General features: G+C 40.2%; 1 protein-coding gene across 2 annotated transcripts in view; it reads left to right on the top strand.

The window, feature by feature from the left end:
* Positions 1-22,847, top strand: part of grk4 (G protein-coupled receptor kinase 4) — a 66,622-nt gene that overhangs the window by 1,342 nt on the left and 42,433 nt on the right. For both annotated transcript variants that reach the window (XM_084072960.1, XM_084072961.1), the window contains exon 2: positions 18,236-18,331. In XM_084072960.1, coding sequence (XP_083929086.1) covers positions 18,236-18,331 — 96 coding nt within the window. The remainder of the gene's footprint in view (positions 1-18,235; positions 18,332-22,847) is intronic.

The following is a 22,847-nucleotide window of genomic DNA, read 5'->3' as shown; positions in this document are numbered from 1 at the left end:
AGCACGAAGGCATAGAGCAGAGGATACTTTGTTGCCAGTGAGTGGGCGCAGGGGTGGAGGCGCAACATTGTTATCAGCAAGCAAAGGGATAAAAGGTGCTTGAAAGTGATTGCTGCTGGTCAACGGTTAGATTCCGTATTTTCTTGCTTTTCCCCCTCTTTTTTTGGCGAATAGTTGCGATCGAGATAAAAATCTCACGAATCGGGGGATATTGTGCAATGTGTGATTAATTTAGTTTTACGGCATAGCATTCAAATTAGGTGCATGGCAAGCCCGGAATCGCTGTTCTGAATGTCGGGTACCTACAGTATCTGTACGCATAGGCCTCCCCTGCCGTGATTCGCATTGCTTACAGAAACGTCACTGTTTCGGTCTAAACATCGATGGGATATGATAGATTATTCTATGCTTGTGATTTTTTTTTTTTTTTTTTGTCAAGGTCTCTGTCTGACTTTGACTAGACAGAGGTTCACTTGTATTCTTGTTGCATGGCATTGTTGGTTTGTACTTACATGATTTTATTGTACATTCACACTTTGACAGGTTGTATTTCCCCAATATAGTATCCTTTCACGTTTGTAGTTAGTAGTCTTAAAACGTCCCTTAATAAAAGTCAATTTAGCTGCCTGCATAGACGTGGACATACTGTAGCAACACAAGCTGTCCATGTAAAGTTTTCAGAAACAACTGCATGCACGCCACAAGGAGATGAGTTTGGTACAGGTAACTTGCATAATGAACATAAAACGTCCCTAGCCAAAGTGTTATATGGTACATAAATTAAACGAGTTAATAGTTCTCTGATTATGAAAAGAACACACACATTGAACACCTTGGAATTTATTATAGGCCTTTCCGGTGTCTTTGCTGTTCCTGAGGTTTTCCAGAATGGCATTGAAGTGATGGTAGCATATGCTGCAGAATGATGAAGAATATGCTCCTGTCTCAACCATGCAAGACATCCACCCAGACACCACCTTTACATCAGAAATACTTGCTCACGATCAGAAGCTAGGATTTGGGCTTCTTTTACAGCTAGTCACCTTAATTCCATATGGCATCAAAGAACCTGCTCAAACCATGGTGGGCCAAGCATGCACATTGCTGCGCTCAGACTACCAGTTGATGTAAATGAGGTCACCCTGGTAGTACAGTACCTCACTTGGTACCTAGAAAATACTTTCCACACTGGTAACATGGCAGTGATTAGCACATGAGTTGTTGAGGTTCAGGTTGAGGCAACACATGATGGCCAAGGATAAATATTGTGACAGGGTGTGCCCTGCTTTTAAAATTTGAAATGACACATTGAGGGATGTGGTTTTATTGTTTGAGAGCCGTCTTTATGTATTTTCACATGTAAATTTAAGCCAGTCCTAAAGAGGAATTTAGTGGATTTCAGTTTTGATTGAAATATATTTTTCCTCTCCTGCAGGCAAGCTCAGTTTGTTGAGGACATTCATTCACTAGTACAGTCTTTTTAAAGTGAGAAACAAAAGGTTTTGTTCCCAGGTGATTGTGAAGGGTAGTTCAGATCAGAGATTTGCAACGAGGTGAGTTCAAACCTGCAACCACTTGCAACAGAATCCCAAAGCTGTTGTTTGCAACATTCCATAACTGGACAGTCCACATCAAAGTGACTAGCAGAGACCGTTTACCATTTCCATAGCAATTGTACTTGTCACGTGACGTCATGTCAATCTACTTCCTTGATGCACAAACCGCAGCACAACCTCTCCTCCTGTATGTAATCTATTTAGCTATGTATATGTACATATATTCCGCTTTATTTAATATTGTAGAGTAGACAACCAGCTAGCATTTCCAGCACAGTCCCTCCGGGCAATGGGCGTTATAAACAGCAGACAGGCCCATCAGTCCTGGGTATGGGAACAAAAATGTGCATGAAAGATCTTACAGTATTTCACGATAATATATCAATGTGGTTTGTCTTGTATTGTTTTCTTAAACACTACTTTGAATAAATGTCTGAAACGTGTTGCCTGCTATGTGGATTGTCAAATATGCTGGGAATATGACACATTTGGTTTCATTGTGGCAGTATACTAGTTGACCGTAAGGCCTTCTTTATCATTCAATAAGGTCAGACTGAAGAAGTCCTTTGTCCATCAGTCGACTTTGAGGCTTAATCAGGAGTTTGGGCAGTGGTAGGCTGAGCGGTGGACATTGCTCTTGTCTTGATGTTTTTATGTATGTATTTTTTTGTTTTATGTGTATGTGTTGCATACAATTTCAGTGTGAGCTGTAGGCCTGTCCCCTGTCGACGATTCGCATAGTCATTCGAGACCCTTTTTTTTGGGTCAATTCTTTTTACAGCATCATTTACTAGTAGGCTATACGTTGCGGAGCGCTGGTGGTGTGTCATGTACTTCTAATTTAGTCCATCTATTTCTTAAGTTGACTAATCATATTACGTGAGGCTCTCATTTTGAAATCCGCCGTTTTGAGAGGAAATACTTCTTCTGTTAAGCTAAGCTGCTATGATGCTTTTCAATAGTAAACAAGAAATCACGTGGATTACACGCAAGATTTTGGCTAAAGTCCATATTTATGATATGAAAACCATGCTCCTGTGACTTAAACAATGTACACCGTTTGGAAGTGTGTTAAACTCTTTGAACCTCTGCAGCATTAGGTGAGCGGTGTTAATTATCTCATGCTGGCTAAAGTAGTAGAGTAGACTGTGCAATTATCAGGTACACAACATTTCGGTCTTTTCTGTTATTTATTTTGTCTTGCACCAGCGACTACTGGATCTACAACATATCTCTTTGATACAGTAGCGTTGCGCTCCAAACTGTATGTAATCCTACACAGGATTGTTGTCAACTAAAATAAGAAGTTAACGGATTCATTGCTTTTAAATATTCATATGGCTCTGCTGCACTTCACTATGTAATGTGCTCACTGAAAGTTTCTGAAACACTTGCAATTGAATCCTCCAATAAGGTCATAAAGACCTATTTTCTATTTAAAAACAAATCGTCGACTAGGCGCATTAAACTCCCGACTCTGATTCGACCAGATAAATCCTGAGTCGGAAACAGCCCTAGTGAGCTGACAATAAAGTATTATCGTATCAGTGTAGCATCAAAGGTACCTTGTAGGTCATCATCCTGACATCAATAGCTAAATTCAATTGAATGTAAGTTTGAATAATATAGATAACAGTTGGACATTATCATTTTAACCATCCTAATCTGACACTAGTATACATATTTTAACCGTTGCATATGTCTACACTATAAATCTGTCAGGAAGACCTGTTTACCCCTTACATACGGTAGGTGTAAAATCAACACATGCTAAGTAGAATTACAACCATGGTGTTTTGTGTGTGCCACACCACATCCCTCTTCTATACACGGTGTAATTATTTGATTTCTCTATAAAATCGGTATCCCATTCAAATACTCATTAAGGAAATTCTACGTTGTGTGTTATGGTTGGAACAGTGACTTTGGTTACAAGCTTTGTCAGAGACTTGTACAAATTCTAAGTTGAGTAAACTGTCCAATGCCATGGGAATGATGTGGATTTTTAACCTCTGTGGTATTCACCTCTATTGAACATTTGCATGCGTCAGAGAGACATAAATTGTTTCTCTCAAGTGCCCAGTCTGCCCACATACTACATGCAAATAATTTTGGCATTTTTATGCAAATGGAGACTCATAAACGAGGCAAACAACAGTATACTGAATATGGGGTAATAGTGGTTCCATATGTACCACAGCTGGCCTAGATTCTTACCGAGTGTTGTCTCCTGTATTTCCACCTTTCTTCATGGCCCATTATTCACACTGTCTAAATAAAAAGGAAGGAATGTGGACTGTCCATAGCTCACTCTGTTAAAAACAACAATAGTGAATCATTTCCACTTCCCAATAGGTTCCACTGATTATTTTATTAATTAGTGTTTGACACGTGTACACACTAACCTTTAACCTTTTGTTAACGACAACGTCCTCTACACTGACTGTAAGCTAGGAGTTTTTTTCACTTGTGAGAGAGTTTGCCTGTGACGTTAGCCAGTGCAGCTTTATTAGTTTTGTGGTCATAGCTCGGCTAACGCTTGTTGTCATCACTCTGGGGTGTTTCCTCCAGCTGAGGCTCATAAAACACATTGCTTTGTGACTGCCCATTGATGTGGTTCCCATTTTACTGTTATTACACCCACAAATGGGCTATGACAAGAGAATGAGATGCAGTGTGTTACGTACACATCTCTACCATTAGTAGCGACACTAGCTTAGTGGCTATTCTGGCTAACGATATATATACGTATTTTAGCCCATGTAGGAAAGATGACTCAGCAGCATGAAGAGGGATTTTTAACATTGTGTTAACATGATAGCGATGCTGTTCCAGCTGCCTGTTGTTAAAAATGAAATTTCTTCACGAAGGCAGCTGTGTGCCTCTTTTAACTTTATTTACTGTATTTATGAGGTTTTGACTTGTATTTCAAATAAAGATGTTTCTTTTACTCCAAACTGAACAAAACACTATTGGAGAATTTGTCTATTTACTCTAGGTATATCTATATAGTGTGCGTGTGTATGTATAATTTGTACTATAATAAGTTTTGGGTTAAAAGATTAAATACACTTGCTAGGCTGCCTTTAAATGTCTCACTATTTTGATGACCTTGTTATGCATTGAAATAATAGTCTGCACACTCTTGTTTGTTCCTACTGTTTTGCAGAGATCAGATCAACGTTTCGATCACCAAAACTTTATATAAGCTCCATCAGTGATGCAATATTTCAAGTATGAGTTGTTGAAGGTGTCTGTCATCTAATCGCAGATACCCCTCAAGGTGTACCGTGATGTGCTTTGTGTTCCACACTCATGGCCTCCATGCTGGAATGCGGTGTTCCTGAGTTCCTGTCCCATTCAGTGTGGTCATGAATAACCATCAGGCCCAGTGTCTGAGAGAAAGCTGTTAATAATCAAGATAATCAAGCTTTTAGTATTTGTCATCTTAAACATGCTCAGTCAATGTCTTGCTAATGTTTAGAGTCTCAGTCTCAATATTTCTGGCTGGATATTCTCCCTTTCTGTCCCACCTTTCTTGGACTTTCTCTCTCTCTCTCAGTCCTTCTGTTCCCTCCCCCTCTCTCTCCCTGAAGACATTGTGAAAACAAGGGTCGGTTTTCAAGCCTGTCTTTGTTGGATTTTATGGAATCATCTGGAACATAGAGATGGGGGGGCAAGAAGGAAAGGTCTTGCAAAACACCATGGCAGACTGCAGGAATGCACGTGTGAGTGCTTGTGCATTCGTGTGCCTATGGTGTAGGGCTGATCATGAAATGTTTGTTGAAGATTAATTGTCATACAAATAATTGTGATTAACGATTTAATTCCACACAATGTGTGGTCGAAAATTCTCAGAATAATCTCTCTGATAAATAAATGTACATGACATGAAGTATTTTTCTTCCTCCAAAAACATCCCTAAAGTAGCATTACATTACCATTTTCTTTGCTCTATTTGCCCTCATTTGGTATTCCATGTCCTATGAATTCCACATGTGTTTGATCCTCCAGAATAATAGGTACCGGTAATCCAAGAGTATACCCACAAATGCAAAGACGAAAACAACAAGGCAGTCACTTCCTCGTTGATGACTACCTCGTTGATGCTACACACAGTGGTGTTTGGTTACGGGGGAGCGCTTGCTTTGTTTCACTCAGTGTCCCTGCATACTTCCTCATTGCATAATGCTGCATTTAGTTAGGCGCTCTTTGGTGTTCTGTTTTTGAGACGTTGCGGCCAACTGAATTGACCCTTTGTCAAGTCCCGCTTGTGGTCCCGCCACTCCTCGCGCCTATTGGTTCCTTTTGATTGGTTGGACATAGGGATGCAAATGATCGATTAATTGATAGTTGATAACATGATCGATCGATGAATCGATTACTTGATAAGCAGCGTTTTTTAGGACCAAAAGAAAAATTCTTGTCTGAAATCGAAAATGAGTGCAGAAACATAATTGCCTTGATGTATACATTAACGAGCATCAACGAGCATCAGCTGGACACACACCTCTCCTCTGCAATGCTCTATGGAGTCTCATTTCTCTCCAAAAGCCCTTGAATATGATGGAATATGATTAAGGATTACTGTGATTACAGTAAGCTCACATTTGATACCACACACACCTGTAACTTTCACTAACCCAAAAAAAAGGTTTTCCCCCAAAACATTTTTTGTTTTTGTTTAGTTGTTTTCATTTAATTGAAAATTGATACATTTCATCGAGTAATTTCTTAACGGCAATTAATCGATTTATAGATGAATTGTTTACAAAAATCCTCTCCGTCCACAAAAACAAAAATTCGGTTGCCTCTGAGATTTAATGTGGTCAATTCTTATTTTAAACTTGGCAGCAGTAAGAAAGGAACATATCGTGTGTAGTAGTGACCGGGGCATAACGTCTCATAACCAAAAAAAATGATATTTAGATTTCTTTTAGCAAACAGCATAAACAACCAGAAGAAGGCGGGGACTGTAAGATAATATTCATCAGCTTACTGTCCCCACCGATAATGATCACAAACATGCTCCACACACATGACGTTCCACTTCCAACGTCATGGCTTTTGTTTGTGTTTTACCGCGCCCAAGAAAACCTCAATGGTGTACTTGAGATTGGCTCATTCAATATGCGAAAACTAACAATATCTGTATTACAACACATGTTTCACTTTAAAACCGAAGGTCAAAGAGTTTAATATGAAAAAGAATAAGCTGATGGTCCTCACCTAAAAAATACGGGTTCATCCATTTCAGATGCACTTAACCGAGACCTGCGGCAATTCTAATTGCTACTCTCTATCACAGACTATATGGCAATGAAATCTCATTTAGAACTGGGACCTTTAGTAAGTCCTTTACATTATCGACGGAATACCAGCCTACTGTAAACCAAAACAGAACTAATTCTGAAATGAATATGATGTGTGGTCTACCTTGTCAGCTGTGGTTAGCCTAAATGAGCCACATTAACCTAAATTAGTCTGAGAGATGTTTCATTTAAATGAGCTCTGATTTAAAGATTCGATTGATGTCCTGTTTCTACACATGATAGCTAGATTGTTTCTGACATGCACAGTTTGATCAGAAAATGATAACCTACTTCACCGAAAGTCAGAAGGCAGAGCTTGCTTGCCGTTCTAAAAAGCTACTGAAATTATATCATCCTACCAACCATGATAATGGAATGGAAAATAATCTGTAAACTTTTCTTTCCACATTCTGTCTATGACACATTCTGTTGATACAGAGACAATATAAATCAGTAATCCTTTATGTGAATGCTGATACTGACAAATTTTCACATTGGCTGCTTTCTGTTAGTGACAAATGTGCTCTGAAAAAGCTGCTGGTGCAAACAGTCGCGAGAATGCTTGCATTTCCTCATGTGAGGCCACACATCCTTAATATGGGTTTGGGTGTTTCGATATCACTGTTCATGTTGTAACATCCACGTTTTGTACATGATACACTCAGCACCCTGTAGAGAACAAACGGTGTGATATTCATGGGCATTGGACAAAATTCATGAGAAGAAAAGTGTGTTGTGTGAATGGTGGTAGAAGCGTGTGAAGCCTAATTTATACTTTGTCACTCACTGAAAATCAGTTATTTGCGGTGAGCAACACCATTTTAAAACAAAGTATGAATTAGGAATAGAAATGAAAGGGTTAAGGAAGAGGGTAAAGGCTGCAGCATACTTCTTGCGGAAACTAAATGGCAACGTTGTAAGAACAAAAATGATGTAATTGCAGAGAAAAAGAACAAACGATTTACCTTGCCGAAGTTCTTTTCTGCACTTCTCATACTTGTTCTATCTTGCCGCATGTGACACTGAGGACCCTAGGAGTTACAAAGCTATATAATAATTTAAATATATCTCTTCAGTGTTTATTGCCACCTGGTTGTGACAATGACAATTCATAGAGAGAGAGGTAGAACATACTCTGTCCACTAAAGAGAGTGTCTGTTGCCAGAAACCTCATAGACAAAAATATGTCAGTGTGATACTAGGAGTAGTGTACATATAAAATTGGGCACTAGGGTATAAATGGATATTGAATCAAGAAGGTGTATATACTGTAAAATTGTATCATGTCATTTCATTTTAGGTGAATGTGCTTAGTTAGTTAATATGTGAAGTGTCAGGTGACCTTGGAGTGGAATAGCTCTGAAATCTGTGATGATGTGATGTATTCGTGATACTTCATCATCCAATCAGAACTCTCCTTACTGCTTGAATTAGTGGATCATCATTTCCTAGTCGTGTCTCTCTTTATGCGAGGACAAGATCAGACACACAGTGATTGATGAGACGATGTTGAAAGATTTGAACTGTTGCTTTCAACAGAAAAACAGAACTGATTATTGCCAGTATATATTGCACTATATTCACTGGGCCGACAAAAGGACCAAAAAGTTACTGTATATTCTTTCTCTCCTTCAGGCAAATACTGTAGTTTATTATACAATTTGTTTTACTTAAACTACCTGTTGGTAGTTCTTTACTCTTGCTACTTAATACTTACTGCTAATACTCAACCTACTGTCTCTGATGAGATGAGTACTGATTTTTCTTTTTTTGTGTGACAAAGTATATTAGGATAATTTGTAAGAAGAAAAGGGTTGAGGAATAAGTTAGTGGCAAGAGAGAGAGAGAGAGAGAGAGGTTAGGAGGAGGACAGTACATGTGTTCTCTGGCTTTTAGTGTTTTTTCTCTCTCTTTCTCCGTCTCCCTCTCTCTCTCAGCTGATGTGTGTCTTGCAATGTCGGTATACAGATGGATTACCTTGTGCAAACACCAGGCTATTGCTTTGAATAGGCAATACAGATACTTGCAGCTAATGTTTTTCTTATCTGGGTGCTCTCCAGCCAACCATACTGTATAGAAGAAGGCCTGCGACAGCAACAGGGTGCTCGTTTATCACAGCCCGACGTCATTGTGCCTATGTGTGCATGTGTGCATGCATTACAATAGGCCTAAACTATGTGTGACCCGCTCTCATTTCCTACCATTAAGGTTATGCCTCATTGTGCTTGGAGAATGTGGCAGTGGTCAGAGCCTCCACATATGCCCCAGCTGCAGGGTGTGGATTGTGTCCCACTAGACATGGAGTAGACTGTAGTGTCAAATTTTCATTGTATGATCCTTGTGGCCATAATGATCACAGTCAATTATGTTATTATTATCACAGCAATTACTATTGTCTGTCAAAATAGTAAACAGTCGTTTACCATGACATTGATTTTTCTAAATTTAAATCCTTAAATTGTTGTCCGTACATTGATTATAACACTTCATGTGAGACATAGTTATAGAGTTCTTGCTGTGTAAATATGATTCAATTTTGATGAGATAATTCACTAATGCCACGTTGGCAGGCCAGTTGGTAAATTGTGTGAAGCATTACCCATAGTCAATCGACTTTTATAAACTTAAATAAACTTAATTCTTAAAAATAAAAATGGTTTAGTTTAGCCTACATTACTGAAATACGAGCACATAAAAAGTTTTGTTAACTCGGTCACCATTGACTGAGATGGTTGGCAGCTGTATCCAATAACTAAACAGATTTCAATGAATACTGTTTTCAATGAATAATCACTTACAAAAAAGACAAAAAATGTCTACAAAGGATCCACTTGCTCAAAGCTCACCTTTTAGTACATTTGGAAGTTGATAATAATACAAAAGTAAAGTTTTTTTAACTTGCCCTCTGCAATTGGTTCTGATGTATTGTGTGGCAAGATTCTAGCCATATTTGACAGGGCCGTGTGTGTCTGTCTTGTCTGTGCGGAGCTAATCTAACGAACCGTTGGACCGATCACTGCCAAATTTCTTGTGCACACTGCTATTAGGCCACAGAAGTACCTCCTAATTCTTTTCCACATATGTACATTTTATACTTTGTGTGAAATATTTTGTCAGATGAAATGCAGTGCATTCCGAGGGTACGGGATGGAACGCACTAGCAATGGCATGCTTTTTAAAAATATATTATAACCTAACTGAGAATGAGCATGTGAATATTAAGTTGATATGTCAAAATATCACAGATGTTGGAATGGACATGAGACATGCTACAATGATTCTCACCTCAGTAACGGTCATGCACTGAGTTTGGACAACTCTCGTTTCAATGTTTCAGTGAGAATAGAGCTTTTGTTTCCCCTGTGTCTCCTAAGATAATTATAGTATACTATCACATTATTGAGGCTGCTCTCATGGATTTTAAGCTTGTGTGCCTACACTTCATGCACAAGGACACTGATTTCGTCGCTAGAAAAGTGGTATGTGCGATTGTGCGTCCTCTGATCTCCGTCACTTAGGATTGTGCCTCGTGCCGGGTGCAGCTCGTTCTTAAAGGTGATGGCAGCCGACATTCTGATTGGTTTGATTAACACATTGTGTGCCAAAAACGTCTATAATCGTTTAGGAGAATACAACCGTCGAGTGCCATAAACGGCTATAACCGTTTAATCCTTTTTTTCTCCTTTTTTTTCACATGGTGCGCTCTAACGCAACTTTGGAATCATCCACGGACCCTGTAAAATGGAAAGGACGGATGTGAATCCTGTCCAAAAAACCTACCTCCCGTCCACTCCCATTATAGAATCTTGAGAAAAAGACTCATATCTCCATATCTTTTTACCGTGGTGGAAACGAGCCATTTTCGATTTGCGATCACTCTGCAATGGCGTATCGCGTTAGAAATGTTATTGTTCCAGGCGATAGTCGGGACCCTCGACCATCGTGTACGCACCCTTTGTTTACATCCGGGTCCTCTTCGTGGCGTCTACAGCACTAAACAGCTCAGCGTACTTTATTACCACACTACAAAGGTACAACTGTTTTATTACTGGCAATGGTGCTGCCTTGCAAAGGTTTTACGCAGGGAAAAATTAACAACCTTACGTCTCCGGGAAGTTGCAGCCATGGGATTTACATTCCAAAACGGTCTTCTCATAGAATAACAGTGTTTTGCAATAAAATGATCTGAATCAATATTTTAGCTTTTTGTTAATAAAAAATTTAAAGGTTTGATGACTGAGGCAATTTCTTAATAATACGCGTATTGTTATTTATATATACACATGCAAAATTGGTGTAACTTAACATCATGCGCCAGGGTGGAAAGTTCCGCCGTTAAAATAGGGCCCATATAATGACAGCAGGGTACCAGCCCATCACTATAGAAGCCAAGTGACCTCTGGTCTTGTCTCTCTCCTTCTCATCCTTGGGATGAAAAGAAGAGGAAGGGAGGATGGGGAGAGAGGAGAGCGCGTGCGGATAGCATTGGGTCTTATTTGGCCCACACAACTCCAGAGCTTGTGAAAACACTAACTGATGACGGAGAAAGGGAGGGACAGTGAGGGGGAGAGAATAGGCCCATGTGTGTGCCTTCATTAAAGCGCTCATGATTCAGTGCAGCTCCCTGCAGACTCTGACAAAAAGAGACCACATGAAGCAATTCAGTGAACTCTTTCTCTCCTTATGACTCTCGATGTATTTACTATTTATCTGTAAGTCTAACCAGTCTTGTAAACAGGGAGTATGCGTTGGTATGCAAAATACATGTTGGACTAGAAATGCAAATTCCACAGTGGAACTTGTATGTACAGTATGTACATACTCATACTGTAAATGATGCATAAAAGTATCTGAAGCCGGCTATTGGCATGAATTTCCTTTTTTACTTCAAGAAATCTTGGCATGAGTTTGGCGAGATCATATTGGGTTCTTCTTAAGTAGGTGCAAAGCTTTGTCTCTTGTAACTTAATTATGTTGTGAAATGAGCAGTTCTATTGATGGAGAAATACAGAGGTGTTCATTCAATCGTGGTTGGGAATGACATTCGCGTTACATCCATCCTACATCCTTCGACACATACTTGTAAGACTAAAGAAATAGAAGAATTATCAAGGAAAGGAACATTCTTGTAGTTGTTGTGTTCACAGTTGTTGTGTGTCTGTGCATGGGCCTTCCAATTTCAGCTCCCTATCCAATTCCACATAATACTGTTGAGTTTGTACCTAATGATTTGAAGCTTAATTAGTAATACACTTTTATTCTGCAAAAAGTCAATGAGCCTCATTCATGAATCTTAAATTCGTAAATATTTTGTGTATTTCTGCTAGACCAACGTGGGATTCATGAAACGTTGCGCAAATCTTTGTGCTACAGATGTAGCAATTGGGTTGTGTGCAACCTTAAGAGGAACTTTTGTGAGTGAAATTGTCAAAATTGTATTTATGACATCAGTCATCTCCATATCTGGGCAAAGTTTCAGCCGAAACTGATCCCCATAGACTTCCAGTATAAAATATAATTTATAAAAAGTGGCCTAACGGCAGCCTTTACATTTTTTTTATTGACAATATCATACGTACAAAACAACCTGCTGGTAGCATGCACAACCATCTTTTTTCCTGATCGGGTATAATTGTTTGCAGTATTAGCCCTGGACTGACACACAGACAGACTCACTTCAAGACTGCTCGCCCCATAGGAGCCACGCCATAAAAACACACACACACACACACACACACACACACACACACACACACACACACACACACACACACACACACACACACACACACACACACACACACACACACACACACACACACACACACACACAATTCAATAGTTGCCACTGCTTGCTTTGCCATGCTTATGGACAAATTGCGTGCTGATTTGAGATCAGTGACTCCAGCAGCTGTGTTTTTCCTAACGGTGCCCTGGAAGACTGCAGCTGCTTCAAGACCAGTTGGAAATAAAGCTGCTGGGATGCATAACCAGATTCTGTTCTGGAATCAGTCATTGTAATGATGTACATGTTCGTTTTAGCACAGCTGCGGATGAGTGGAACTGTTCTGAAATCAGTGTTTATGAAGGGCCCCACTTTCTCAGTGGGGGGAACCAAAGTTAAATAAATACTCGCTCCGTCCCGTCCGCATTAAGGCCCTGTGCACATGGCTTTGACGTCAGTGACATTAAACAGGGTGGGGTGGCCCAGCCAGATCTGACTGGCACACACACGCAGCAGCACACACACTTGCCTTCTATAGCTTGCCATAATTTCTTTCACGTTGCCCCATCTGTCATCTAAAGGGAGGGTGCTATTATTCTCCATCTGGCCTGACTTTATGTGATGTTTCTCACCCTCTTGTCTTAGGACACTATATACGCCTCTTCACATCCAAGGTTTATTGGCAGTACATGGCTGGACACTTTCATTTCCTGCTTATAATATTATCAGTCTCCCTGAAAGGGATCTTGACATTTTGTTATTTTTGTGTTCAGTAAATTTGGCCATAATCATCTGTCATTCTGTGTAGTTGGCCAAAGTGTGTCTGACGTTTCCACCAGCGAAATTACTTTTAATAGCGAGGTCAACTCAACCTTTATAGTCAGACTGTGTCATGTGAGAATGTAATTTTAACATTTACCCTCACATGTTATGCTATTCATTGAACACAGACCATTGGATCTTGTTTCTAAGTTTTTTTCTCATTTTTACATTCAGTCATACATGGCATCAAACTCAACATGCTTCCTTTTTTATTCTCTCAAAACAAACAGACAATAAAATGACATGTTTGGATAACCAACCAGACAAACCACACACAAAACTAAACACATAGACAATCATAAAACAAGACCATTGGATGTAAATAATCCAAAATGTTGTTCTCTGCTCACGTATGCCATTTAGTGGACCATTTTATTCAAACTGCCAATCTGTATATATTTTTATTCGTAAGGTGGGTAATGTGAACTCCTAACCATTGAACTATACAGGAATACACTTTCACCCCTCTTTATCACTTAAGTGTGTGTGTGTGTGTGTGTGTGTGTGTGTGTGTGTGTTATCCTGGCGGCTCTAGAACTGGTCCATCGACATGCCTTTCAGTTTCCATGGTGCCACCTCTCGAAGGCCAGGCTTATTATTTTATTCCTTTCAGTTGTCTTAGTAACACAAGTTGCTACTTGTTTATACCTCTGTACTTGTACCTGTGATTAAATAATGTGTGCCAATGAATAATGATTCTAATTATTATTTTTGTTTGCCTAATCACTAGTATTACTACAGAAGTAAATTTGTAGAGGCCACTGGCCCACACTGTCAAAAAATGATCACGCCATAGGACAAATAATGAAATCAAAATTATGAGTTTGAACACAGCCAAGGATGAACTTTACCAGGCTTCCTTTAAGCAGGTAAGACTGGGCAATTAACAGAAAATGTTAATTGTAATCGAGAAAGTTTGAAATAATTGTGTGTGCTTGTGAACGTGTGTATGTTGTTATGGATGTATTGCTCTGCAGATGTATGTTTTGTGTCACTGTTGTCACATGTCATCGCCAGGGCAGCTTCTGAGCTTCACAACAGAGGATATCCCCCCTGTTCCTTTTAGGCTGGACCACAACAGCGGGGTCCGCCCCAAACATGCACACGAGTTCAGTATCAGCTAGTCACTAACTATAATTCAATTCTTTACTGTCTTGTCTCTTATGGGATTTCTTTGCAGACAGAGCTTAAAATAACAAATGTGACCTGACCTCATTTACCGTACCGGCAAGCAAGGGGCGAATTAGTCCAGGGGCCAACACTGATATTTTCACAAATTGGTACCACCTAAGGTGACCGTAAAGTTTTTGTATTTTTGTCTTCCTACATGTCTCTAGTTTATATTTTGGTATGATAACCCTTCCAATCTTGTAGCTTAATGGCAGTTATCACTACCTACCGGCTAATGTATCCGGTAGGAGACACAAAGTAGAATCTTTGTGTCTCCTACCGGAAATACACCCGGGCATCAAATTATTGCGACAAAAAACAAAATATATCCATGTATTCAAGGCTTCATGGGGTGTGCAATTGATAACTTCTCAGATTTTTGGTGTTTGCAAAAAGACTGCTTTCCATAAGCTTGTAAAAGTTGACCCTCCTTCGGTCTAGGGTGGTCATAGCTGAATGGGAAGAGAGTCCCCCTGGGAAACTTAAAGGAGGAGTTCACCCAAAAAAGTATTTATTTTCTATCAATTGCACACCCCATGAAGCCTTGAATACATGGATATATTTTGTTTTTTGTCGCAATATTTTGATGCCCGGGTGTATTTCCGGTAGGAGACACAAAGATTCTACTTTGTGTCTCCTACCGGATACATTAGCCGGTAGGTAGTGATAACTGCCATTAAGCTACAAGATTGGAAGGGTTATCATACCAAAATATTAACTAGAGACATGTAGGAAGACAAAAATACAAAAACTTTACGGTCACTTAGGTGGTACCAAAATATGGCCTGGCCCCTGGACTAAATATGCACTGGACACTCTAACCACCAAGCCAATGAATCTTATGGACAAAATGATATTTTTTTGCCAAAATTTGAGAAACATTTTTTATGCACAGTATCACATTGTTTAGAATTAACCACTTACTCTACATTAAATATCTTTGCTGAAAATAGCCAATCGGCAAGCTTAACGACGATGTGTTGTAAGCTTGTAGATCTGCTATTTTCTGCGAATGTTTTCCCTGAATATGGATGTCGGGATTTAAGTGGTTAACAGACGTGTTTCACTACCAAAATACAATCTCGCATTGCGTTAAAAAAGGAAATGGTAATTTAGAACATTACAGCTCCGGCTGTGTTATTTTCCAATAGAGTTGCTCTATGTAAATAAACAATTTGTGGTGTGTCTGTCTGTCATGGAAACTGACATGCTTGACAGTACATCACATTGCTTGCCGCATTCCAGCCACACAAATTCTTTCTTCCACTCGACTTACCATTTCTTCGTACTCAATTTTATTATTAACTGGAGCATCTTCTTGATTATCAACAGATTAAGAAGAGACAGTAGGCTTCTCTTCAGTTCTACACAGGCATCATTGAGAGCATGTACGTCATCCACAACACTTTTGTACAGCAGCTCGGACTGTCATGCCAAAAAACTGCAGCGCATGGTCGAAGATTATCCAGCATTATTGGCACCCACCTCCCATCAGTTGAATCCCTGTTTTACCAACGCACAAACGAAAGAGAATAATATCATCTCTAACCTCTCTCACCTTGCCCATGCTCACCAACAGCTTTTTCACAAATGCAATAAGGACTCTGAACACTGCTTTTGTTCCTGCACTGACAACTCTTAATCTTGTAAATGTTAGGCTATTTCTGAAAACTTCCTGTGGCATCTGTCTGTTGTCTACTGTGATGTTCAGTGCCAATTGTAATGTTAATATCTGCCTACAGTATGTTGCTGACATTGATGAGAACCAATATCACAATTATTTCAAACTTTTGCCTCTAACGATTAATGAACGATAAAAAAAAGAGAAAATAGCTGATCTACAAGCTGACAACATGTAGCATCCCGAAGCGTTGTGAGCTTGTAGATCAGCTATTTTTCTCAATTTGTGTACGCCAGCATAGTACTACAACGTATAATACATGGTTAATCAGTGGTTAACCAGATTAATCAATTTAGTCGATTATGAATAATCTGTTAAAAAACAATTATGTTGATTATTCAATTAATCTACATGAGCAAGATTAAGTTGGTTATTGGTTATAAATATCTGTTTCGATACCTTTCTGGTTAATTGCCCAGCCCTAATTAATTGACCAACTTACCCATGATTCTGTACCGAAAGCAAAGTCCACCACCTTGGTCGTGTGGCCATTAAAGATGTTTGCTTGATTGATTGAAATGAAATCAGGGCAGTAGTGGCTCATGAGGTCGAACGGCTGTCTGGGAATTGGAAGGTTCTTGGTTCAATCCCTGGCATCTCCAGGCTTTGTGAAGGTGTCCCTTCTGAGCAAGACACTGAACCCCTAATTGCTCCCTGTGCGCACCCTGGAGATGTACATGGCTCCTAATAGGATGGGTCACATGCAGAGAAGTAGCCCACGGGGATCACTACAATTACCTTTTCTATATTTAAGCAACACATCATGGCAGCCCAGCTAACATTAGTTGGTGACGACAGAAGAATAAAATAGTTCTGACAACTATTCAATTTGAATGTACAAGGTACTTGAGCATCGGGTCCAGTACGGGTCTAGAGACCCGTTCAGACCGGGTTAAATGCATTCGAATTATCCTCGGTCCGTTTCGGATCGGGTCCAGTTTTCCTTGGTCCCGCTTCGGGCACGGATAGCTCTTGTATCCCTCATTATGTTTTTGAGCTTCTGATTACATTTGTTTCCCCATTTTCAACTTGTAAACAATGTGAATTAAATCACTGTTGCTTCCCGGTAGAAGGAATGGCTTCTCATCCGTAAATAATATGAATATTATGGGGATATATAATACTATACATAATATATTGGAAATAATAAAACATAATGCCTTATATGTAATATGGGCGGCTATTTTTATGTATTAAAAACATTCATTCATTTAATGAACTTAAATTAATTGATGAATACCCTCCTGGAGGGCCCCCTTGTGGTGTAAGTCCTGTGTATGGGTTCACATAACCCACCAACCCTATGCAAATTATGCCACTGACCCTGAGGATTTTACTGTGTAGCAGCTGATCAGTGTTATACGTGAAGGGGTTGTTCTCCTCTGTGCACCACCATCACATCAAGGTCATCAGCTCTACCGCAGGCGTAGGGGCTGCGTAGCACTTGGGCTGAAAACATCGACTTATATTACTTAAATGGCCGTTATATTGATTACCTTTTCAATTAATAGAAAAGCTAGTTCTTTATTATAGATTTCGTTTTTTTTTTCTTGATAATCAATGAAAACTATTAGTTCGATTAAATGTTGCACCACACTTTGTATACAGATTATGTGTTTGGGTGCGTGAGCATGTGTGCCACTTGATCTTTGAAGCCATCAACACATCTCATCACATGGTCCATGAAGCACAGAGGCAACTGGTGAGATGAACCAGCTGTTACTGCATCTGGATAATGCAACACACACACACACACACACACACACACACACACACACACACACACACACAGCTCCACGTCTTGTTCTTGTGTTGAGAAGGGCATCGGTTTAAATGGTCCAAGACGCTTAAGTGTAATGTTAAAACAATGACTTGATTAATCATCTGCCTGTTTCTTTCTCTGCCCCTCTTTCTCTCTTTCTTTCTTTCTTTTTTTCTCTCTCTTGCTCACTTTGACTCTTGCCGTCAGGTGGAGGAGGGAAGAGAAATGGTCGCAGTAAGAAATGGAAGGAGATGTTAAAACTTCCCCACATCAGCCAGTGTGAGGAGCTCCGCCGCACTGTTGGTAAGAGGAGAAAGATAGATGATGGCTGTGTCGTTGGGCTGGGACTGACTCATGGAGGAAGTTCAGATTGGACTTCCTTCCTGTTTCTACCCGTCTCCACCCACAGCTACAGGGAGGGGACAGGAAAGTGTGTGTGTGTGTGTGTGTGTGTGTGTCCTTGTCTGACTCAGGGTGTCTGTTTGCACACCCTAGCATTCACAAGGCTTGTAGTTTTGTGTGTGTGTGTGCGTGCGTGCGTGCCATGCAAGGTACACTGTAAAATCTACTCTGTGTATTACATTAACTCTGAGAGTGTACAAATGTAACCAAATGGACCCACAAGGGTGTACGCGCTCAGAGTTACAAATTGGATAAATGAACACTGAGGCTTTTACTGTGCACACAAAGAATGCCTATACCATCAGCACTTCAACACACTGTCTTCCACATATGTAGTCAATCCACATTTCGTTACCTTGGATACCCATTGGAGTCATTAATACTGACCTGCCAATACGCAATACCAAGCACTGTTGTTCAACCTGTAAAATAACAGTCGAGCGGTGACATTGGGAGAAACATCTAAACTCAAAATGGCTGTCGTGAAACAATTTGTTGTCACATCTGCTTAGCATTCTGACAATGTAGTTCATGAACCTTGCAATACAGCTTGCTGCGATAAGGCGATGTGTTTAAGACAAGGTGGGGATTGTATCAGCATATAGTGTAACGTGGTCTTTAGGCCTCCTCTCAGTTTCCAGGCCAAAGTAGTTCAACATTATTCATGTTGCAGGTCCCACCACGATTCTTAGGCCATAAGTTAGCGCTAGGACATAAAAAATATATTGTTTTATTCGATCCGTCTCACAAACTCAATGCTGATACCTGTGTTTGCACCTCCAAGACGAGGCAAACTTGGCCATAGCCCCAAGTACCTGTATGTGTCTCTCACATATACGGGTTGCTAGCAAAGTGCAGAGTAATAAGCCTTGTAAGTTGAGAGCCAGAAAATAGTTAAATAAATGTCTGAACCTTTTGAGTTCGGAACATCAGTATAACGAATGAACAATGATCGTGTACAACAACTTGGGTGAACAGGGTTGAGGGTTAACGTTAAGGGGATTACTATGGGTAGAATGGTAGATAAATGGATAGTTGGTTGTATCAGAGGTTAAATACTGTACCGACTCATCAAAGTACACCTCGTTCAGGTCCGATTCCTATCTTCTATATCAGCTTGGGCCATCCCTCCGTTCATGCATTCCATCATTAAATCCAGGCTGGGTCTGAAAGCAGGGGACGCTGCTCTCTGTGTGGCCCAGACAAGTGTTGTGCTGCACTGGGCCCTTATCACCCCTCCCCTCCCCTTGGTTCTCTGAATGCCACGGTCGAGAAGCCCTATGGACGCCCTGCATCAGTGCTCTTGTGTGTGTGTGTGTGTGTGTGTGTGTGTGTTGTACGCGTGTGTGTAAGTGTGTGTGCGCGGGACAGCGCGTGCATGCATAAGTGCCTGTGTGTGATTGTGCGTCATGCCTGTCTCTGCCAGTAGATTGCGGTGGAAGCCTCCCCCACATACTCTCTCTCTGCCTCCCTCCTCTTTCTGTTTGTATCTCTGTCCATCCGTCTTTCTATCTCTGTTCCTCCCTCCCTCTTTCCACCACTTCAGAGCTACATACTGTAAAGAGCAGCAGGGCAGCAGAGTTATGGAAAGAGGGAGCGGGAGAAACGGAGAGAGAGAGGGAGGGAGAGAATGGCAGGAATGAGGACACGGACAGGATGATGGAGGTGTAGATATCGGTATGGACTCACTCCAGCGGTGCCTCATAATCGCTGAACAGAGTGAAATCCTGAGTGTTAGTTTAACTAGAATGTAAACATACACCCGTTACGGCGTTACGGGTACATTTTTTACTCTCAGTAAAACTAACTCTGACGTAGCAGTGTAGGCCTGGTCCTCCTTCCTATATAGTTAGCTCTCATTACCCATTTCTTATAGAACATATACATTTTATAGTACTGGGCTGGCAGAGTTAAATGTTAGAGTAATTATCCGGCTAAAGTAGACTGGGTTAACAAAAGCTTTTAAATGTCACCTGAAGTGTTAAGTATTGTGATCCTCGCACATTAAAATAAATACTGTAGACTTTTCACCCTGCTAGCAGGGCTGTAATGATGGCTTGGTCAGTCGGTTGGTCGGTTGGTCTGTCCAACACTTTACTACCAAATAAGATATCTTGTAAAGTACGCCATGGAATTTGCCGTGCACCTTCAAGCAGAAGTAGGGCTGGGCAATTAACCGAAAATCTTAATCTTGCTCATGTAGGTTATTTGAATAATAGAGAAGCGTTTTTTTCCTTGTATATCACCGAATTGAAACAAAACAATTCAAATGGATGTTTTTATTAATCAAGCTCACTATAATGAAGTGAGCTTGTAGATCTGCTATTTTCACCACATATATTTGTTTTTGATAATTGTTCATTAATTTTTTACATCATGATATTGATTTGAAGTCATGGTGTCTTGGTGACCCCATAACCTTTCATCTAGCGCCACCCATAGGCCAAAATGTCCACTTGTACAGCGCGAGATATCTCAAAATCCAATGGTCAGATAGCCATGACACTTGCTCAGGATGAAGCCTAATCATTTGAGTGACCCCATGTGACCTTGTGCTATCCTCAGGCCAAAATGTAATCTTCAAAGGTAGGGTAATTTATTTTTTGTTTGATAAAACGAAAAGTACTTTGTTAGCCCTATATTCTGATAGTAACCATTGCTACAGAGTGTTTGTTCATTAACAGGGGTTTACCAGTCTGTCCAGCTCTTTAATAAACAGAAGATTTTCAGGTGGGTTACCGCTTACCAGTTTCATCCAATCAGGACAGAGTACCCATTTATCAGCTTCAATTTTAGTGTTCCAGTTCCAATTTTGTCTGCTCATTTCTTAGCGTCATCACTTCCAATTCACTTGTTTATCCTGTATCCTTTCTCTCTCCTGATTGGTTAAAATTGATATCCCGACCTGAAAATGCATTTTCTGTTTACTAAAGTGCTGGAGAGACAGGGAGACCGCTGTTACTGAACAAACACTAAATGATTACTATCAGAATATACAGTTATTTAACTTATTTTAACAAAAGAAAATCACTTGCTGCACCTTTCAATACAAACGAATAATCTAATATTCAGATTGCAGGATGAATCGTTGGGGTAGCAACAAGGCTTTTAAGTCTAGCTAATGTAGTGGTATAGAAATTAAGGATTGGTCGTGCTCTTTCGAGGTATAATATACCTGTTGGAATAGATTTGATGTGTTTGTATATGTGGGTGGGTGTACAGTTTATGAGAGAGTCAACAGCTGTTGAGGGAGATATACCTAAATATTGCACAGATTGCGTATTGCGTTGGATCAAAATAATCCCCATTCTTTTACTTGGAACACAGATACACACATGACGTAGGCTGATTAAAGCCATACAGTAGTAGAGAGTGGCTTTGTTGTGTCTTGATAATGTCAGGCATTTGACCTTAGCCTTGACAAGTCCAGTACTTCTAGGAACCCCAGATTACATTATGGAGCCTGTAGCCACTCTGTCTGCTAGCCTTAGACTAATCACCCTCTCTCTCTGTCTCTCTCTCTCCTCCCTTCTTCTGCAGTAAATGATAACCATCTAGTACATACATGGGCACTGTTGCTTTTGTTCTCTGGGCTGATGTTGGCTCATTCACCATGCTTCTGAAAGCAGAACAATCCTCAGTGTTAATTGAACTCAGGGTAAAAATGGCCACTTTACTCTCTAGAGTTACATTTATACTAAGGATTTTAGTGTATATTTGAATTAAGTCTTGTAGCTCTTGTGTTGCGTAGCAGCAAAAGTTTTTGGCCAATCTTCATGTCTCTCTCAATGAAACATGTATGCAACACACACACACACACACACACACACACACACACACACACACACACACACACACACACACACACACACACACACACACACACACACACACACACACACACACACACACACACACACACACACACACTCTCTTTCTCTAATTCTTTCTCTCGCTCTTAGTTTAGTACACATGCTCACAGATAAGCACATTTAGTGGGTCATTCACTCAAACCTGCTCAGTTTTGGCCTACATTTCTGTTTTAATTAAGTTCTGATATTGGAACAGTTTGTAGTACAAAGATTATTACCATCTCTCATCAAAAAAACAACCTCAAGCTTTACACCTCTTTCCCCCCTACCTTGCTCTTCCCGCTTTATACTGATGTTTCTTTCCCATTTTTATTTTCTCTCGTTCCTGGAGCAAACCCATCTCGCTCTCTCTTTCTCTCTCTCTGTCCCGCTTGTTTTTTCTCTTCTTTCAGAGTTGTTTTTCTTCATGACTATGGGACTATGAGAGTTCTCTTACGCAAAGAGGAAATTTTTCATTGGAGGAATGCTGGCCTCCACACTCGTATTCAAATGATTTAGAGCTGGGGTGGAGTCGGACACGAGCGCATGCGTGTGTGCACACGCGC

This window comes from Gymnoscopelus microlampas (genome assembly GCF_963454915.1).
Source record: "Gymnoscopelus microlampas genome assembly, chromosome: 2".
NCBI classification, from domain to species: domain Eukaryota; kingdom Metazoa; phylum Chordata; class Actinopteri; order Myctophiformes; family Myctophidae; genus Gymnoscopelus; species Gymnoscopelus microlampas.
The sequence above is the reverse complement of the archived record's forward strand: the minus strand, read 5'-3'. Positions and strand labels throughout refer to the sequence as shown.